The sequence below is a fragment of the Barbatula barbatula genome (assembly GCF_947034865.1).
Source record: "Barbatula barbatula genome assembly, chromosome: 9".
NCBI classification, from domain to species: domain Eukaryota; kingdom Metazoa; phylum Chordata; class Actinopteri; order Cypriniformes; family Nemacheilidae; genus Barbatula; species Barbatula barbatula.
The window spans coordinates 14,986,503-15,000,919 of NC_136772.1; the positions used below are offsets into that span (position 1 = coordinate 14,986,503).

Sequence of the window (14,417 nt, forward strand, 5' to 3'; positions counted from 1 at the left end):
ATACCTAGCGCAACATGAACCTCAATGCTTCAGATTCAGGACATGGAGAAAGAAACAGTCCAGTCATGCCTGCATTCACATCCATTCACAACAGATTACTGAGAATATTGACAGACTGAACTAAAAACCAAGTACTCTAGTGAAAGGTCAAAGAAATGAAAACATCCGTTAAGAAAACACTTTCAGTTTTACTGTACAGAGCATTCATGTGTGTAAAAGTATCACAAGCCATTATGAGTGAAGCCAATATCTTTGAAGCCTTCGCTGCTGATCGAACTACGATTTTTCAATGATCCCAGCTGGTAGGGTTGCACGGTGTACCGGTGCTACTGTAGCATTGCAGTGCTAAAGCTTACAAATTCCCTCAATGCCGCTCTATTTAGCTTGCATATACGCACTAACATTCATTTGAACACTTTCATTTGTCTTTTTGCTGTGTTTCTCTCCTAAAAGAACGACTCAGTCGATTCATAATGATTCAGTGAGTTATTCATCAAGACACTTGCTTCGTTCTTGAATGAATCAGCTGTTTTGAACAAGTTTGTTGAATGATTCACTGACACAAGCAAATCACTGGCCTACTTTAGTCACATTTAAAGTAAGCTAACATTTCCCTTTATAAGCACTCATAAAGAGAACTATAGCTAAACTGTACTGTGAATTGTGGTAACATACTACTATATTGTAATTTTGAATGTAATATTTTTCATGTTAACACAAATGTGATGAGATATTTGAATGCGTCATTGTCTGTTTTTTGAAACATTTGTAATGATAAAATCAAAGTGTTGAATAGCACGATGGGCTTGTGTATCTCTGTATATTAGTTATCTGTCTTTTCTGTCAATTTTCAAGTAAAGAGATTGGCCCGGTTGTTGAGACTGTGGACCGATATCTGGAACTTCTACGTTGGTTGCCTGCCATAGCAATTATTATTTTTTGTTCAAACTTCAAACAACTTAAGAGTCCATTAGGAAAATCCTGTATATGACAAAACTGTTGCTGCCTGTCTGAACAAAGTCTTATTGCTTGTGTCAGAAAAGGAACAGACAAACAGATACAGTAGATGATTTCTGTTATTTCAAATACAAACATACAACTCTGAACTACTCTGAACAATTTTTACTCCATTCTGCCTGCGATGGTGGAAAATTTACATTGTTTATAATCTAACCTCTACGAAACACCTCAATAATACTTTTACTTTTTTTTTACAAAAAATATACAAATCAATGGTTTACACATTTTTCACATAAATATTAAAAGAAAGCACCTTTTGGGAACAACCGGCCCGACGCCCATTTTCATGCAGACCACTTTACGTATCTGCACCCCAGCATCGCAGGTGTCCGTTCCGTTCCAGTAGCCCGTTCCATTTACATTCATGGAGGAATCTTCAATGCACGGGCCCCATGACGATGCTTCCCAGTAGAATATGATGCACGGATGATCATTACAAGTTCTCCACTCCTCCAGAGCAGTAGCAGCTGGACACGTCTTATCTGGGAATGGGAAAGATCATTAACCGCATTACGGATTGAAAAGCCTCTCTTAAGTTTGCTTTAATGCTCCATAAAATGTTAACAAGCTACATGAGGACAAGAGATGTGAATGGGAACTCTACTGGGACATATGTGCAAGGATGTAGATATACTGTTTGAATAGGGTAAATTATAGCATATTATGAGGAGAATAAACGGTGCAAAAAGTCGCCTTACCGCAGCAAATATGGCAAAACGTTGATGCCTTTAAATCTCATTGGTTTTATGTGTTTTGTGACCAGATGTCATACTAAATTTTGTCATTAGACAAGCAATAACCAATTAGATGTTAACTTATCCAAATTTAGTGCAGCGGTATGCTTGTTTTTGTTTTAATTTCTTATTATACTCATAATATTCAGGATATATTCGGTTTTACGATACTGTTTATGATGGATGCATTCGCTTTTCGGAGCTTCGCCATTATGCTACATACGTGACATTAGATTAATATAAAACTTTAAATTATAATAAAAAAACTTCATACGTCCCTTTTAACGATGTAATGCTTGTAAGTTTTGTTCTATTGCTATGTTGCATTTGAAACAGCTCAGATTAAGGATATTTCCCAAACTCGAAAATAAAATCTGGAAAGGTGCTTGAAGTCCGACCGCTCGGGGCACATCAATCACCGATCTTACGAAGATGCGTCATTTGAAGTCACGTCCAAAATTTTTCCAGTTAGATAGGTGCAGAGCTACCAAACGTAAAATCAAACTTTAAGGTATTTTTACAGCAGAAAATGATAAAAATAGCCGTGACACATGACTGACTGGAAGCACTTAGGTCAGTGTTAGGACATTTAAACTTGAATATTCCCACCTCCGATCGCAGCATAAGTCATCTGAAAGCATCTTTAAAAAAATCTTCCACACCTGATGCAGGAAATAGAACGAGTAACTCACACCTGATTCAGAAACACCTGCGACAAGTTCTGCTGGATCAGCCTCTAAATGTACTTCTGCACTTTCTATAATTAAAAGTAATTCCTGCACCATCTGCCCTTGAAGCTAATGACATTGTATTGACATTCAGCCTTTCTCCATAACACAGGGACTCATTATGAGCCTTACGTAGACCAGCTGAATATTAATAAGGGCTTGTCTGATTAATGACACTCGGAGGATGGTGTGTAGAGAATGTGAGGCTGGGACAAGATGCACAGAAAAGTGTGTGTGTTTGAGATGTGAGTATTTCACAGCATGTGTGTGTTGTGTGGCGGTAGAGGGGGCGGCAGTAGTCTCTTGGCTAAGGTATATTTAAGTCTTAATTATACCATTCTTTCTGTCATTCCAGAAGGACTGCGTGTGATTGGAAAAACCCACAGCTGGATGTAGGCAGACAGAAAAATGAGATACAAAAAGGCATTTTTATCACCGTTCCTGCAAATTAAATCTACAGAATGCAAAATGGCTTCTCGGCTCACAAAACAAAAATCGTCTCTAGTTGAAACTGTTACCGTATGACACCCTCAGAGTGAGTTTTAACTACATCCCCTGTGAAATCAACTTCCAAGCATTGTCTCAGTTTTCATTTTATTAAAGTTTTTTGAATAAATAGCATAATAGCGAAAGAGCAAAAAAGGAACGAAAACACAGAAAAATTACACCTGCATCCCCAGAGGTTTCAAGAATTACAAATTCATAAAAAAGTATGTGCGCTACCCAGACGGCATGGATTGGCCAGTACCAGTAACACGCCGTTCAACATTCTTCAATTATACAATGAATTTATGCCAAATATCTGAGCTCATGATAAAAATCTATACGTCATCTCACAAAACTATAAAATATGTGAAACGTTCTGGGTTTATGTGGCATATATTTGCATGCAAGAGTCGACTGACCTTCCCCTGGTAATCCCAATACGGTTCGTGTGCGGCTCTGCCTCCCTTCTGAGTTTTTACTTGAACAACTGTGTGAGCAGGAGGACCAGTCGGACCATGAGCTGAGCACACAGTCACCTGGACATGCCATCTCACAGAACACCACTTTAGGAGGTGGGTCATCTTCACAGAGATCTTCAGGAATAAACTGCCCTGTTGATTGAAGGATATAAAGAGTTTTAATGTCACTTCATGTTTTAATCTAACAAGTGTTGTTAGACTTGACGGTACAAGCGTTTGCAAAAATCTGTTTACACTCCAAATAGATTATAAAGGGAGTTCACCAAAAAGAAATGTTCTAATCATTTACACAGCCTCATATCTTTCCAAACCTGTTTGACTTTCTTTCTTCTGCAGAACACAAAAATATTTTGAAGAATGCTGGTAACCGAGCAACATCGACCCCATGTGGACCCCAACGGACCCCATTGACTTCTATTGTATGGACACAAAACCACTAACACATTTCTCAAAATATATTCTTACAGGTTTTGAATGACATGAGGGGAAATAAATGATGACAGTTTTATTTTTGGGAGAATTATCCCTTTAATGTATTTTAGTCATCTGGCTTAATGGATATCATGAACTTCTTCAGGAAAGATGTTTCTATTTGTCCATTTTCTAATTTAAAATACTATTTATAGGATGATTTTTTATTATTGAATTGCCATTTTATAAATTTTTATTCATTTTGTATTATTTTAAGCTGCAACTTTTACCATTCTTGACATCTCCTTTTTTCTTCATATTTTCATATTTTTACCCTTGGAATAAGCTATTCAGTAAAATATCAACAGAAGAGTAAACCATGATTACCGAAAGGTCACACATAACAAATGCACTTATTTAGCTTTCATCTTTGAGTTCCTCTGATGAAGACAAAATGGATTTCATCCAAATAAGAGGTTTCATCTGCTTTTATGTGTTCAAGCACTGAAACAGGAAATGTGCAAATGAAATGACTTTATTCACGCCAAACACAACCTAGCCTTGAACAATGACATGATTCTCCAAACCCTTATTAGCGCCTGACAGAGTGACATAATCAACGCTGTCAAAGCCAAGACAGCACATCACATTGTAATGATAATTTCTCTATAATAAGGTTCCACTCTGCGATCTTCAAACAAATTAAGCAAAATAAATATTTGCACTGTGTGTTCGCACTGATTTCACTAATGACTACTCGATCGCATGAGTGGGCTTTGTTTTCATGTTCTCTTCAGGAAGGAAAAGATTTGAACAGGAAATGGTATTGGAGTGCAAGAATTGCCATGTTGTTTATTGGCTGTCAGTGAGCTATCCATCGAAAAGAGGAGAAAAAGAGTGATTTCTGCTGAGGTTAGTAAAAGGAGAACACTCATTTCACGCATGAAAGAGAGACATTAATCAATTCATTCACTTGTCTGGGATTACACAACACATCCCTATAAAGATTAAACCTTTAAAACAAATCTTTGTCTCATGCGCAGCTGAAGATACAAATATGTTATCTTTTTGTGAACAGCAGCCACATCGGCTTAAAGGTGGCAATTCCACCGCTCACCGCTACCGTGTGAATCCAGCATTATGCAACATAGATCAACAGATCGATTTCCTAAAAAATAAAAGTGGGTTTACAATGACAAAACATTTTTGTGAGCAAAGAACTTTGTATCCGACAAGGCAGCATCATTATTTCCATTGAACCCTGTCAGTCACTTTCAAACACGGAGTTCAGCAATAACAACCCAGGGGCAGATGTCTTATCTATTTATTCCCCCCCCCCGCTATAACTGCTTCCATGACAAGAGGCCAAGAAAGCGTGATGTTCTCCGTCAAATGAGGCATAGATGTAAGATATTCCCTAAGGCGGATCTTCAGCCCACCACCTCCAACCCGGAGCGCACCAGTTCCTTGAGTCATCAAAGCACAGAGGCTGGTGAAGGAGGGTTGCGGGCGTATTCTTGGCCTCCGAAGTGCTACAGAAAAACACTGCCGTGATCATGTGATCCGCACTTCAATTAATCTGAAGATAATTGTTGTGTGTATGAGGTGGAGAGCCCTGGAGCACAATTTAACAAAATGCAGACAACACACGAAACATCCAACAGCCACGTATCCATTTTGAGGTTTTTACATCATGGAAAGACAGGTTCGGAAAATAGGCATTTTGTCTGCTCCTGACACAGAGATTGTGGGGATTTATTGACCACTTGAATTGAGTTCATTAGGATTTCTGTCAGCTCCTGCAGATCAGGTGTTTCATATTTTTGAGAAATGTGAAGAATGTAAGACAGACATATGAAACTAAATAAATATTAAGGATTAGGATAAATATGCATCTCTAACTTCCAATGAATGAAAATTCTGTCAACATTAACTCACCTTCCAGATGTTCCAAATCTGTATATATTTCTTTGTTCTGATGAGAGAAAGATATTTGGAAGAATGCTTATAACCAGACAGATTTTGCCCCCCATTGACTAATGGAAGAAATACAATGGTAGTCAAACTTACCCCAGAACTGTTTGCTGTCCTACATTCTTCAAAATGCCTTCCTTTGTGTTCAACAGAACAAAACCATTATAAAGTATTTTTTCCTACTTCGGAAGTCAATGGGAGGCTAAATCTGTTTGGTTATAAGCATTGTTCCAAATATAAGCGACCCATACCAAACCATCAAGATAATACTTTTTTATGCCTCAATGGAATCTATGGAGACATGCTCTCTTTATTCACTGTAGGAACAGAATACAGTCCTATATCCAGTTATATTGAAATGTAGGCCTACATATATCCACAGTACATTAGAACCTTACCATGTATTGATGTTCTTGTTAATATGTCTGTTTTAAACATTAACCCAAAGTAGTTGGAATGAATGTGTATAATTTCTGGAATAACTAGATTTGCAGTAACTCATTTTACCAAGATTATATGTAGATCACGTTTGGGGTCTATGAGATGCATTTGTGATTTCCTTAATGTTAATGTTTGTTGCATTTTTTTGGGAAATTCTTTCTTTATTAGTTATATTGAACTCTTAGAAGTTTTCTTAGAGGACATCCAATCAGCTTCCACATGCAAAACAAGTGCTGGAAGACAAAAACAATGAACTTTTCCTCCAAAATTGCCCTTTTCTGATTGGGTCAGTCACATCTATAGGGCGTGACATCCTCACAAATCCTCACACTTACAAGAGATCACCGTCTCTTTGTTGTCTCTCTTTCGCTTTTGGACCTCTTCCTACATACCTGCCTCGACCAGAAACCAGTTTGGGGTGTCTCTTCTGAGACTGGGGGGAAAAAGGAACAATTATCCGTTTCTATTTATAGAATAACTGCGTTAAGTTTGTGCCTCTTTGTTAAAGATTTTTCATTGGTGTTCAGGAATCGCGGCCAATGCTGCTCTCACAATCTATCCCTCTCTTTCTCGCTCAGCGTTCCATAGCGCATGTGCGTTTTGTCATTTTGTGAAATGTTTGTATTTTGCGATTGTTATTTTTACCATGTAGAGTAGTTTAATAAACAACCATGTATTCACTTGTGATGGGTTTTCTGTGCTCAATGCTCCCAATGCAAAGTCACTTAAACCGTGTTTAGATTTACAGTACCTTTGCTCTAAATTCTGTTTGGTAAAGTTACATTTCTTTTGGCCATGAGATAACGTAAAGTGTATTAATCATTGATGCATTCGCTGGAAGAATGAATGCCAATATTGTTATACTGTACATTACTAATCAGAGACTGTAAAATATGTTTATTTAATAACGATTATTATACGTATTTTACTTTGACCTAAACTAATTCCTTGACTGAAACTGATGTTTTAAATAACTCAGTTCATGGATTTGATCTTGATAGATCTGGTGGAGAATTTTATTTGGTGAGCTAAGCTCGTCATTTTTTTAAAATGCAGCTAAAACCGCTACAGACAGTATTTCAGTTAAAGATAGTTCAGCAAAAATACAAATTCTTTTATAATTTATTTCTCTATATGACTCTTTTTTCTATGGATCAAAATAAAATAATTACAATTTTGGGGTGAACTATCCCTTTAAATTATTTACAACACAATCTGTGCACATACAGTACAAAACGAGACAGTAAGCTCGCAGATAAACTCCAGAGCAAGAAAATAACACGTATCACCGTACAAAAACTACAAGCCAAAAATAAAAAATAATAAAAGTAAATATTTTCATTTTATCCAACAGGCAAAGGACTTCTATTCTCTTCCGAATGACACACACTCCGGTAATAGCATAACAGGTGCTCACCAATTTGGAACAACTGACGGTAACAAGTTAAATTGAGGAAAAAAAATGCTCTAGCTCTCAACAGAAGCACCGAGTTACAGGTTATACCGCAGGCATCAAATGATTCCAGCTTCCCACCTTCATAAATCAATCCTCAGTTCGCCTCTGTGATACAATCAAAAATAATTGTGAAAGTTTGAAAGGAACATTTTGCCTCACGAGAGCCGGATGAAAATGTGCATGCAGATTGTAGAAATTAACCTTAACAACCTACACAGAGAGCAAAATTCATAGCAAGGGCCACATATTTCTGACTGAAATCTCTTCGGCTCACTTGCATTTAAAAGAAAGAGAATAAATAAATAGGATACTGTCGCTTTTGAGCGCCCTTTAATCTGTGTAACATTTCATGCTACGCTGTTCGGATAGTACAACATCCTCAACACGAAAATGAAAAAGAGTAGGAAGAGAGAAAAATGAAAAAACATGTCATACTGAATTTATTACCTCATATATTAAATGCAACTGACAGTTGTGTTATAAGATCTGAACACTGACAAAGTTAAAACTGGTAGCCGTAATGATAAAGTGTAACACAAAACCTGTTGTGTGACCCCGGTGATCTCTCAGCGGGCACATCTTGTAGGTGCATGAAGGTTGAACTGACTTATCTCAAATTCTTCATACACTCAAGGACAAATCATTTCTTCAACAGCTCACTGGGGATTGAGATAAATTTGTTGTTTTGTAATATTTTACAGTGTATAGAGAACAGAAATGAATTTGAAATGCACAATGTCTTGTTTTTTTTTTTTCATTTTAGCCCCAAAACCATCCTATATCATCAGAACCCTTACAAAAATAAAACTATAAGCCACAGTGTTTTCCATTTGTCTTTGCAGGAGAACAGCTGGGAAAAGCATTTTTTACTTTGAGGAAATACACTTCACCTTTAAAGACTATGTTGCTTCAAGCTTGATTTGGAATTAAAAGACAACACGCGACTCTTAAAAATGAACAATTAGTATTCATTGACACATCAGGAAAACATAAATATTAATGTTGAAATGTTCACGTAAACACTGAATCCTCATTATCAACAGAGGTGTGTACAAACAGCAGCTGCATGTTCAGTTCAGTACACCAGAGAGAATCCTGGAGATGAAAAGTGAATAAAAAAGTGTCAGACTGCTCTGAGACCGACCACACTCCACACTCTGTCTGTCAAGCTATATTAATATTTTCATTAGCGACAAATAATAAAATTCAGGAAATCTGTACATTACAGTATGCAAAAACACGAAAATAGCATGCAGGTGCAGTGGAGAAATGTCAATGGGGCTCATCAGTCTAGAATGGACTGAAGATGAAATGTTACCCTTAGAGGTATCAAAACTATGACCTTTAGAGAATGTGAATAAACAATAGACCTGTGAGACATGAAAATAATAGAACATCTCACCTCAAAAAATGTGTGTCTAGCTGGACCGAACAGCACCAAACGTCAAAGACAGACAACAAAAGTCATTTAAATATAAACAAAATACAGCTCAAATGAAATGAGACACACGTCTGTTGTTTGCAACTTTCTTGAACGTGATGATGGCCAAACATATCGTGTTATGTAGCAAAGACATGACCATTTTTCCTGACCCTTAGAATTAAACAGCCCTTTTTGCAGCTGTTTACAAAACAATTCATGATAGAACGTTATGCAACTGTCAATGTGAGATGAAAAATTATAAGCCTTGTTAAAAATAAAACATTTTGTAATTTTGAGAGTCTTTAAAATGATACGCAGGGTGACACATCACACATTGTACAGCACAATGTTTGACAGACTGTCACATGTTGCTCTTATCATCATCTCAAAAGATGAAAGAAAAATATCTCATCATTATACAAAATGTTTACAATATAAGCCGTTTGAGAAGGCTCAGCTTAAGCCAATACAATGCCTCAGTTCACACAATTCACCCAAAAATGAAAATTCTGTCATCATTTACTCACCCTCGAGTTGTTCTGATGAACACAGAGAAATAAATCTGGGAACACAGAGAATCCAAACAGTTCCTAGAACAACAATGAGAGGCAAAAGTGCCCCAGAACTTTCCTTCATTCATCAAATAATTTATTTTGTGTTCCACAGAATAAAGAAATGTATACATATGTGGAAATAAATTTTAAGGTGAACAATCCATAAGCTTCTGAAAAAAAATGCCATCGAAACAGTGAGCTTTCCATAAACGGTATTGTTTCTCTGTCCTTGTTCAAAGTTGCTGTAAGCGTCTCTCCATCTATTACATCTTTAAAGGCTTAAGGGTCTTAAGCTAGACCTGAGATAGCTTATGTCAGTGAGAGATGATTCTGAGAATTGATCAGAATTAGCTCTCCTCAGCCCAGGTATTCACAGTCCTGACATGCTGGTAGAAGGTCATTTACCAGATTACTGTCACCTGCATTGATCAGACACACTGATAACTGGCACTTTGACTGATCACACAGTCTGTGAGAAAACAGATAGTTTCCACCCTCTTCCCTGATCCTTTTAAAAAAGTACCACCAGTTCCGTCTGCACTTTATGCCACTGTGATCTCAAAAACAGCCCGAATTAAAGGCGCTCACAATCTTTCTGATCATCACTCTGTTTTAGGACTCTTTAAGCGCAAGTAAGGGTGAAGTCATTACAACTTTTTAAAGTACAAAGTTCGCTAGCAAAGGTTGGTTTAATGGCTTCTTCAAACATTTGGAGACGCTACCACATGAACATCCTGAAAGAGACTTAACAACGCTCTCTAAATGAGTGTTGGAACGGCTCTTGATCTGCCTGGAGGCTGAGGTCCACGGCATGAAACAACATTGGAACAGTTGGGCGACTGTTGGCTCCGCTTTATTGTAATAAAGAGAATGACGAAAGTCCATCTGCGTTTCACACATGTCTCAGTAGGGGTACATGCCACATCCAGGCAACTGCCAAGACTGTTTCATGCTCAAACCACATTAAAAACTATAATGCTGATGGGCAAAGGCGAGCATGTGATAAACTACTCTGAACAATTATTTCATCATCATTTGTCAGAAGGAATTCAAAGGACTCAATAGATTGTTGCAATATTAAAATAATGCCTGTGTTAAACAGACCACAGCAGCTTTTCAATTCAACACTAGAGCTTTATATACAGTATATTGCTTGTGGGTTGCTCTTTTATTTCTCAGAGGACTTCGTTTTAGTATCAGCTGTGTCTCAAATCTATTTAATTTACATTTACATTTATTCATTTGGCAGACGCTTTTATCCAAAGCGACTTACAAGTAGTTTTTTACAGTGACACATTACTGCAGAGCAATCAGGGGTAAGGTGTCTTGCTCAAGGGCCCTTCAGTCATGACCTGCTGGCACTGAGATTAGAACCTGCAACCTTCTGATCACAAGCCCAACGCTCTAACCATTAGGCCACAGCTAAATATTTAATATTGAAAAAGATGATTAGGGTTGTACAAATGGATTGCTATTTAATTTCAATTTTAGCTTTAAACAATTCTGAAAACAAAATAATTGAGGTAAAACAAGAATAAGCTGGATTCGGTTTTACAATGTTTGTCTAATTCCTTGAACAGCACACTATTTTCGTTTACAGCGGTGCACTTTCGCCCCTCCCCAACAGCCCAAATGTATTCTCCGCAAGGCTTTGGCGTGTTTAGTCAGATATGATGGATATACTGTAGTTTTGGAGTGTCAGTCCACAATATATTTATTTGAAATGTATTTATTTATTGTATTGTATACCTATTTATAATAAGTGTATACATTCTGTCATGATCCTGCCTCTCCTTGTCTTGGTTTTCGAGTCTTGTGGCAGGATCATGTCAGTCCCATGTGTTTTGTGTGGAGAAAGAGCATTGTTTTGGTTTGAGAAGCCATGCTCTCTCTCCGGTGTCACGTCCTTTAGCCCCGCCCCCTTGTTTCCCTGTTTGCAGTCCATTAGTGTTAGTCTTGTCTCCAGCCCTGATCCATCTTTCCCTTAGTGTTTCAGTCCCCTCACCTGCCTCGTGCAATCCTCCTGTTAGCTTTCCTTTAGTGTTTCATCCATGTCACCTGTGGCCACTCTCCCTGTGTCATCTGTCCTTGTTAGTGTTTCCCTTTATCAAGCCCCAGTTTCCCTCTGTCCCTTGTCGGTTCATTGTCATTTCGTCATTATCGTACCTCCTCACGTCACCTTGTTGGATTATTCCTGTCTATGGATTATTGTGTTTGTTCCTGTTCTAAGTTTGTGGATTTTGTTGATTTATTATTCAAAGGACTTTGTTTGTTTTGTTCCCCATGTGGGAAGTTTTAGTTTACACTTGTCTTGTTTTAGATCATGTTCTCCCCATCGAGGGTCTTTTGTTTAAATAAAGTTTTTGTTATTTAACTCTGCTGCCTGCGTTTGGGTTCTGTCCACACACCGTGACAGAATGAACCGACCACAGAGAACCCAGCAGGCAGCCAGGGACCGTGAGCAGTCCTCTGCCAGCCAGGCCCACCAGCATTGGTGGCAGTCGACTGCTGACTTAATTCAGCGGGGCGATGGTCCTTTCCAGCCTCAGGGAGATAGATCCCTTAGTGAGTATGCTCAAGCGTCTGTGGCAAGACGGGGTTTTCTGCCAGAGACGCTCATGAATGCCTACTTCCTGGCGGGCCTCGTTAAGCTTCCACCGTTGGAGGAACGGGAGAGGCTGATCCGGGGGTCCTTTCAGCAACTGGTCAGCAGTCTTGCCTCCAGCTGCCCCTCGGTTGCACGCTCTCTCCTGCCTTCGATCCCAGAGAGTCGTTCCCTGAGGATTGGGGTTTTGGGCGTCACCACACACTGCTCCACCACCAGCTAGCCTCCGTGGTAGGCGTGGACGGCGGGAGTCGTGGGACTCCCCGTCCGACTCATCCAGCACAGAGATAGTGGGGTCCCCCACCGCTACTCTGCAGCCGGCCACACGTCCTGTGAGCCGGTCAAAGAGGAAGAAGCAGAGGAGAGCTGCACCATCCTGCCCTGCCCAGCACCCGGTATCCAGCCCTGCCCAGGCGTCAAGTCCGGTGGTCCCGTCAAGTCCGGTGGTCCCGTCAAGTCCGGCGGTCCCGGCGGTCCCAAGCCCGGCGGTCCCACCTGCACCCAGTCCAGTGTCAAGTCCTGCCCTGCCGGCCTTCCAGCCGGCGTCAAGTCCTGCCCTGCCGGCCTTCCAGCCGGCGTCAAGTCCTGCCCTGCCGGCCTTCCAGCCGGCGTCAAGTCCTGCCCTGCCGGCCTTCCAGCCGGCGTCAAGTCCTGCCCTGCCGGCCTTCCAGCCGGCGTCAAGTCCTGCCCAGCCGGCCTTCCAGCCGGCGTCAAGTCCTGCCCAGCCGGCCCTCCAACCTACAAACCAGTCAGCCTCGCCCCAGCCGTTCCCTACTACGGCCGTCCTGTCATGCCCTACCCCTTCTAGTTCCTCCCACTCCAAGAGAGGTATCCCTTCCATGCCCAGACCTTCCTACCCCACCCCTCCGCCCAGCTCTAGGAAGCAGGGTCCTGTCCCTCCTAAGTCTCCACCCAGTAATGTTCCCAAGTTTTTCCCACCAATTCCGCCTCCCCCCTTCCCATTGATGTTTATTTTATTGTCCAACCCCAATCCCTTTCTAGTCATGTCAGCCCTGCCCCTAGTGTGTTCTGTTCTGTGTTTATGGTGTCTGTCCTCCTGTCTGTCAGTCTTGTCATGTTTAGTGTGATCTTGAAGAACTCCTGGAGGAGTTCTTTAAGGCGGGCGCTCTGTCATGATCCTGCCTCTCCTTGTCTTGGTTTTCGAGTCTTGTGGCAGGATCATGTCAGTCCCATGTGTTTTGTGTGGAGAAAGAGCATTGTTTTGGTTTGAGAAGCCATGCTCTCTCTCCGGTGTCACGTCCTTTAGCCCCGCCCCCTTGTTTCCCTGTTTGCAGTCCATTAGTGTTAGTCTTGTCTCCAGGCCTGATCCATCTTTCCCTTAGTGTTTCAGTACCCTCACCTGCCTCGTGCAATCCTCCTGTTAGCTTTCCCTTAGTGTTTCATCCATGTCACCTGTCACCACTCCCTGTGTCATCTGTCCTTGTTAGTGTTTCCCTTTATCAAGCCCCAGTTTCCCTCTGTCCCTTGTCGGTTCATTGTCATTTCGTCATTATCGTACCTCCTCACGTCACCTTGTTGGATTATTCCTGTCTATGGATTATCGTGTTTGTTCCTGTTCTAAGTTTGTGGATTTTGTTGATTTATTATTCAAAGGACTTTGTTTGTTTTGTTCCCCATGTGGGAAGTTTTAGTTTACACTTTTGTCTTGTTTTAGATCATGTTCTCCCCATCGAGGGTCTTTTGTTTAAATAAAGTTTTTGTTATTTAACTCTGCTGCCTGCGTTTGGGTTCTGTCCACACACCGTGACACATTCATACTTAACTCATTCATTCATATTGTTATTTACTTGAATTTAGGGTCAAAGTCACATTGTTTATTAATTTACTTAGGTAGTTATTACAGTATTTTAAAATTAAATTTCTTGAAATATATAATTTCCTTGTATTTATAATTATTTTATGATAAAATTGATTTGAATGAATGCATTCAAACTTTATTAATTTATAATTATTTTATTTTTACATTTATCTTTTATTTGTTATTCAGTTGAATTAAGGGTTAAAAAAGTCAAGTTATTTATTTAATTATTATTTTATTTATTGTTTATTTAAATGTACTCATTCATTCTTTAATTTGATATATTC

General features: G+C 39.6%; 1 protein-coding gene across 1 annotated transcript in view; it reads right to left on the reverse strand.

Annotated features, from left to right (window-relative positions):
* The window catches only part of thsd7ba (thrombospondin, type I, domain containing 7Ba), a gene marked incomplete at its 5' end in the record, with an annotated part of 151,091 nt that overhangs the window by 78,145 nt on the left and 58,529 nt on the right, over positions 1-14,417 (reverse strand). Inside the window, 2 exons of the mRNA XM_079463917.1 lie at positions 1,274-1,502; positions 3,388-3,579. Of these exons, the coding sequence (XP_079320043.1) occupies positions 1,274-1,502; positions 3,388-3,579 (421 nt within the window). The remainder of the gene's footprint in view (positions 1-1,273; positions 1,503-3,387; positions 3,580-14,417) is intronic.